At 28.9% G+C, this 7,355-nt stretch overlaps 2 protein-coding genes across 3 annotated transcripts in view; both read right to left on the bottom strand.

The window, feature by feature from the left end:
- Positions 1-3,123: 3,123 nt before the first annotated feature.
- Positions 3,124-5,912, bottom strand: LOC126551863 (uncharacterized). 2 transcript variants are annotated; one of them, XM_050206201.1, is made up of 4 exons: positions 5,495-5,912; positions 3,958-4,497; positions 3,650-3,879; positions 3,124-3,364 (listed from the first exon to the last, which is right to left on the bottom strand). In XM_050206201.1, the coding sequence occupies exons 1-3, from the start codon at positions 5,526-5,528 to the stop codon at positions 3,665-3,667; spliced, it is 789 nt and encodes a 262-aa protein (XP_050062158.1). In that variant the 5' UTR covers positions 5,529-5,912; the 3' UTR covers positions 3,124-3,364; positions 3,650-3,664. The 2 variants fall into 2 exon arrangements, with proteins under 2 accessions (XP_050062158.1, XP_050062157.1); XM_050206200.1 differs by having other exon boundaries at positions 3,650-4,497; positions 5,495-5,910.
- A 1,298-nt stretch (positions 5,913-7,210) lies between these two features.
- LOC126552558 (uncharacterized) overlaps positions 7,211-7,355 on the bottom strand; it is a 1,581-nt gene continuing 1,436 nt past the window's right edge. The window contains exon 3 of the mRNA XM_050207276.1: positions 7,211-7,339. Within this exon, the coding sequence (XP_050063233.1) occupies positions 7,211-7,339 (129 nt within the window). The remainder of the gene's footprint in view (positions 7,340-7,355) is intronic.

The following is a 7,355-nucleotide window of genomic DNA, read 5'->3' as shown; positions in this document are numbered from 1 at the left end:
TTTTTGTATAAGTAGCTAAAAGTTGAAAATTCAATACGAGATTTTCCATAATTTAAGCTTATAATAATTATAAAAGAACTTAAATTCTGGTGTATTCAGGCCATTAAAACATAAACCACCTTTTCCACCAACTATTCGAAATGATATCCTAGGCTGACAAAGCTCATCTTCGTTCAGAATCGTTTTTCGTATAGAATGATACCTAGCTATCATTGAATTCAAATTTAACACTCCAATAATATATAATTTTATTATATAGGCATTCCTCAGATTTCTGTAAAGGCAGATGGGAGCTGGTGCAAAAGATCATACAGAATTCAATATAATTCATTTTCAGGAGCAGTAAGTTTTTAGGAACCTTTAAAAAATTAAAAAAATTATAGTTTTTACTAGGACTTGTAATTAATTAATGCATTTAAAAAATACTAATACGCATGCACTTATTCGCTTAAAACAGAACAAAATATATTATGCGATTATTAATTGCATAATATACATTTTATAATTTATAATATAATTATAATACCTTTTTCTCACAATTTTCATAAATAATACAAATATTTATATACTTTATAATTTGTTAAAAATATTATTTTATTAATAAAAAGGGGAAATTGCATATCAATTAAGGATATAAAAAACACGATTATACAATATAATATTTAGTAAAATCACAAAATAAATATAGGTACATAACGATTTTTTTTTTTTATATATTATTATAAAATTGAAAAAAGTTCACAAATATTCGTGATTTTGACAAATGTTGTCAATATTGAATATTTGAACTTCGAAGGTTTTTAAAAAAATTGTGCTTATGTATTTTATATATTTTTTATTACAGTAAGAACAATCCATGTAAAATAGAGTATCGACGATTGACCTATACTTTGATCTTTCGCCATTGCTTCTTGTCGACAAACAATCAAGTAGAATAATTGTATACAGACAGAATACTAATTTCAATAAAAGCTACTGATTTCCGATTCATGTATCACTTTCAAATCTTCCAAACACACACACAATGTTCATAATATAACCATGCCGCCAATATAATATATATTTTTTAATTAACTTGCACCACGACGTAGCGTAAAATAATCACCTACTGAAATCAAAAGTAATAATTTCAAATGTGTAACAAAAATATTAAATATTAATATATATATTTACGTACGCATATAAAAATACCTATATATATATATAGAGAGAGAGAGAGACAGACAGACAGACAGACAGACAGAAAGAAAGGGAAAACTTACTTAAGAAATGTAATAATTATTATTTTTACATTACACTTATTTTATTATAATATTAGTCATATTTGAAAATATTTGAAACAGGGTGATTAGAAAAATCAGTTTTTCCTATCATTTAATTTTTGTTTTAATATCATAACTATGCAATATTCTTGATAAAAAAAAAAAAATATCTACTGAATCTCAAATATTACAATATAACACTACAATACTACCTAATTATAATAAAAATTAATTCAATAAAAGTATAATGAAATAAGAAAACAATTTAAAAATAACTTTTTTTTGTTTCCCGTGATGACATACCTAATAATTGTAGCGAAGGAATGTGTATATGTGCCTATATAGATCATAATTATAGTTATATATAACTATAGTTATATAATACAACAACTGTCATAAAAAATTAAATTTAGAGCAAGCGTGATAAAAAAAAATGTGTTACCTAGCATTGATAATATTATACTAACCAATAGTACTTCATCCATATTCTCGTTCAGAGAAAATACATATATAGGTTCCTAGCTAGAATTAATTTAGCATGTTATAAATTTTAAATATTTATACATGTAAATTTAATAATATAATCTTACTCCACTTAATAGTTTTTGACATATTTATTCGAGGAACGATAGCTCATAGCTAGTAGGTACCATTGCATGTTGTTGGCGCCGCAAAAATCGGCCGTTAAATATTAATATGAATAATATACTCACGTCGTCGACCGATTCACACACACACACACAAACACTCGCACGCCGTCCGCTTATTTGATTAATTTTTCTATTGTAGTTATGTCATCTTTGTTTTGTTAATTATTGTTATATTATTTCGTCGACTGTGAATTATTATATAATATTATAATGTTTAGTAATAATGCGATCGTGGAATTGTCCGTCGGCTGTATAATATTATTATAATCCTGTTAGTCTTTCTCCAGCGTTTATGCATCGTTAACGGCGGTTTGTTTAATTTTTACAAGTTAAAATTGTGAGCGCGAATCGTCACTAGTTTTTTATTGTACCTTGTGCGGCGCGAATCGCCACATTTTATATCATTATATTCATTTTTGATGTGAGCGCTAATCGCCACTGATTTGATTTATATTATATTATTGTATTTTTATTGGCGTTAACCGTCACGTTTATATTATTTTTATTGTTTTATAGGTGCTAATCACCTTATTTGTTTATTTATTTTGTGTATTATTTCAATTATTATTTTCGTGTTGTGTGTGTAATTTTTCTTAGACTAGTTTAGGTAGCAGCTGGCCAGCCGAGCACCGACAAAATTGTGAGTTTTTATTTGTTTTATTATTATTTATACTATTAGTTGTGCCAAACCGGCAATTTAACTTATTATATATTTTTACCTGTTGGTCCAAAAGGGCCGTAGTATTATTTTTATTATCTTTTATACGTTTTATTGTTAAGCCAAGTAGGCCGCATATTTTTTATTATTATATTTTATTCTCTATCACCAAATTGAGTTACTATTTATTATTTAGAGTTACCTATCCGTTAGTTTGAAGCACACACCCACACGTATACACATCTACACACACCATCACATACTAGCACTCACAGGTCTTGTTCGGCGAACCTTGCCACTTCCTGTTGAGTGCTATACCTGTATCTGTATAGTGTATACACACAGATACACAAGTCGATCGGTGTGTGTGTGCAGCGCACGAAGTATTTTGGTGACCGGGCGCGCGTATTATTATTATTTTATTATCACTATAATATGCTCCCGGCCCGTACACATGTTATTATTGAAAATTAACTTTTCTCCCAAATGTGTGATAAAATATTTTACTATATATACTAGTTAAGTACATACTTTGCAATAATAAAAAACTACATACGGAGATTTAACTTTTTTATTACAAATTAGAACAAAATTAATTAAATAATAGATCGTTACTGTCAGCTGCGGTCGGCGAGTACCAACCAGTACTGGCGGCGGGGGTGGAAATCACACTACCGCCGTGCCCGGTCCATTCCTAAACGTCTCTTGGACGGTCGAGCCGCAGATTGGCATTGTTAGTCTTGCTTGGACAACACATTTTTTGGTTGTGGCAACGCGTTCCCGTTATCTTCTGACTGCGAGTAAAAATTAAAGCATTTAAATCGTTTTTCCCATTTATATATCATATTATAGTATTACTTTGTTAGCTACAAAACTACAAAATGTATAGTTAATGTACCTATTTATTTATAGACCCATTGTTTATTAATTGTAAGGTAATAATAAAAAAAATTTAGCATTGGTGTATTTGAATAAATTTTAAAAAACAAAAGCAATAGTTTTTTTTTTTTTTTATTATTATTATTATTAACTACAAAAGCAATTTAATATATTTAATAAACTAAGAACATAATAAATACCGTTTGGTTTGATGGTCATTCATTTTGAAAGGTATTCGTTACCACTGGCATACTCTGTGGCATAACTGGTGCTGAAGCTGTCAATGAGTGTGGAATAGTACTTTCGGTTGCAGGTACTTCAAGGGGGGCTTTGATCCAGACACCTGATGGATAAACATCGGTTGATTTTCGATTTATCAGGAGATTTGTTTCAATCACTTTAGCCGGCCAATATTCCTCAAAACTCGTTTCTGGTGTAAAATAATTTTTGATAACATCGAGAGTAGTCACTGTGCATGATTCACTAGTATACAGCTCATTTTTTATACCCTGAACTCTATAACAGAACTTAAGATAGGCAAAGTTCCACTCCTTAAGTTCTACAGCACCATTATTTAGGTGTTCCGTAGCCCCTTCAAAATAAAAAATTGGTATGTATTGATGGCCATCTGCAAGGCAGTATGGTACAACAGCTTCGGAATCGATATTAATAAAACCACATTTTTCTCTGCGACCAGCAGTAATTTTGTTCTGCATTTTGTTGTAACATACTTCTAAAAATGTATACAACTCGAGGACATCTTCTAAACGGACAATATAATCTTTGCTAGCATAGAATGTATCTTTTCCATAGATACTATCAGCATGTATTATGTTAATCTCATTTAATAGATTTTCTTCTAAATCAGTGATAAAGTGACTTTTCACCGATGTACAATTAAAAACATCTTCGTGTAAATTTTGTATGTACTTGCTGAGCAGTTGAGTTTCAGCCATCCGTACAGATACAAACTTCAATTCTTCACCATTAATTATACGAATAATGACTGGTATATAGTATTCTGCAATTGCTTTCCAGTGAAATAAACCTATATTGCACAAAATAACATTCATAATTAAGTAAAGAAAAATAAATATTAAAATATTTTATAAAAAAAATAAGAATCTAAGTAAATGTACATAAATTATATTAAAATTCATTAACATGATTAACCATATTATAGTCTATAGGTGTTGATAACAATTGTAGTAAAAACTTGTAGGTAACATGTTACTAATAATTTTAATATAAAATCTACATAAAACATCGATCATTTATAATATAGATACAAAAGATACCATAATACAATTTCTAATACAATTTCTACCTACCTAAAATTTAAGACACTCAGAGAGAAAGTTAAAGAAAATAGACTTATTTACTGTAAAATTTATAACTTATGAGTGTACACTGTACAATAAGAATTAAATATGCCAAGATTGGTAAGCCGTGATTAAAAAATAAGCAATTAAAGTTGATAGGTAATCAAAATAATATGCATTAATCTACTTGGTTACATGTTGCTTTCATTTAACAAGTCAAATATTAAAAATATTCTGTACTTTTCGGTTATCCCGACTACCACAAGTGTCAATCCCATTACCTCGACTACCTTCTCAAAGTCTCGACCAATATGAATTTGTCATTTATATAACTAATATACCTAATATATTTATTGCATAATAACTTTTATTATCATATAATTGCAATTACCTTTCTTTATACGATATAATTTTAACAAATGAATTAAAAATTATTAAAACTATTACAAAAATGATTAATAAAATTCAAAATCAATAACTTTACCCTATATAGTTTAACTCAATCGTACGTCATATTTCAGTTTAACTAACTAAACAATAATAAATAAATAAGATATTACAATAATACCCTAACCTAATCTAACACAAGTTGATAAAATAATGTTGACAATAATATACTTAAATGGCAATTTTAGTTAGTCATAACTAATAGTCGTAATGTACAAATTACATAAGGTACACGACATATTAATCGTTAGGTTAGAAATCGTTTTATATCATTACCATTTTTAGCGGGAACGCTGATAACATCTGCCATTTTTTTGATCGTCCGTCACCGGTGGCTTTAAAATCGGAATAGAAGTGGTAGGGGCGCGCGAAGGATGATGGGGGCAGACCACGTTATACGACAAAAATAAGAATAAAATGCATAAGTATTTGAAAACGCAAAAAAAAACAAACGATTACTGTTAAATATAAATAAATACGTAATATCGAACGACAATTATGTATTGTTGATAATTAAAAATTACTGTTCAAACGATCGGCTGCCAGGAACAACACACGGGAACGATGATGGGATGGTTTTGATTTTGAGGACGCGTGTCGATGGACGAGCTACAACAAACAGCGTCGGCGGACGTAACACAAATGAACTCGAATGACGTCCGACAGTCCGATCAGCTCTCGGGCACTGAGATAGATAAGAATATACTGGAGCGCTGGAGTTTACGAAAAACGGGCCGACGTATTTTTCGTTACCCCCACTCCTGTATGGCAAGAAATTGAACTGCCATACCAATAACATTGAGAGACTACACATTTTAACTTGACACAACTCTGGGATAAATGGTCATATTACGTTAACTTTGGTATCAAAATTTTTGTTTTTATGTGTACTTCAAACTTGTATTTACAAAAAATTAATATAAAAACTCTGAACATTTTTATTTATTTTTGTAATAACTCAGGTTTTTTGAGTGGGAATCTAAATATTAAAATTAGGGTTTTAATTGGATACTAATTTATATTTTATTACAACAGTTATAGAATCTATAAATTGCAATAAACAGCATGATTTTAAATTAAAAATTAAAAAATATTTATCAAGACTACCTACATTAAATTAAAAATATAATAATTATATTATAATTATTATTCACCTATGGAATTGAATAGATTTTAATTTACTTTCCTTGTTCCAACTCTTTGTACATCCAAAGGCCGAACATGACAAAACCATTTTTATATGGAAATTAACTTAAAGTCTCAATTACTTTATATAATTAATAAAATGTTATTAGTAAATACACAAAATAAAAATAGTGAATACTATGCATGAGATAAACGTATTAGATTTTCCAATAGTATTCTAATATTTCTTATAGTTAGCCTTCACAACATCAGAAAACAATGCCTTTATTATGATAATTATTTTTATTTATTTCAATTATTTGAAATTTTTTACCACTTTTAACATTTTTTAAAATGATATACAAATGACATCTATTTTATTTTATGTTATTTTTATTATGATTAATCACTTATAGATACTTCAAATGTATATTTTATACTTATAGTATAATATTTGGTGTATTATTTTATTAAATATTATTATGATAGAAAAGTATACAAATTATTAAACGAATATTTTATATAATCTTAATATATATAAATCTCGTGTCACAATGTTTGTCCTCAATGGACTCCTAATTAAGTATTACTTAATTTAATTTGTTTATCGAATTTCACTGTTTTACTTATTATCTATGGTTATTTTCTTAACTTGACTCTTGCGTACTACCATCTCTTATTTTGATTAAAACTCATTAAAGTCTAATACAACAGTCCTCGAAAATACAAAAAATATCACTCATACTTTACACCTCGGCTCAGTGCATGAATAATTTACTTTGATTGCATTAAGTGAATGGCCGCATTTGTGTCGGTTGGCCAAACTATACAGATAGTTGCTGTTCGCGCACCGAGACCAAAGTCCAATCAATATGTTTTTGAACCGGCCGTATCGTCCCCTCCGCCTCTTAGTATATTGTCGCCGATAACGCACGTCCATGGCGGACAAGACACTTGACCAGTTGAGTTGTCCAGCGACCTGTGCCACTTTGCGGCCTGTCGTTGCAATTTT

The sequence above is a fragment of the Aphis gossypii genome, chromosome X, assembly GCF_020184175.1.
Source record: "Aphis gossypii isolate Hap1 chromosome X, ASM2018417v2, whole genome shotgun sequence".
NCBI lineage: Eukaryota > Metazoa > Arthropoda > Insecta > Hemiptera > Aphididae > Aphis > Aphis gossypii.
This window is presented reverse-complemented; position numbering and strand designations above follow the sequence as displayed.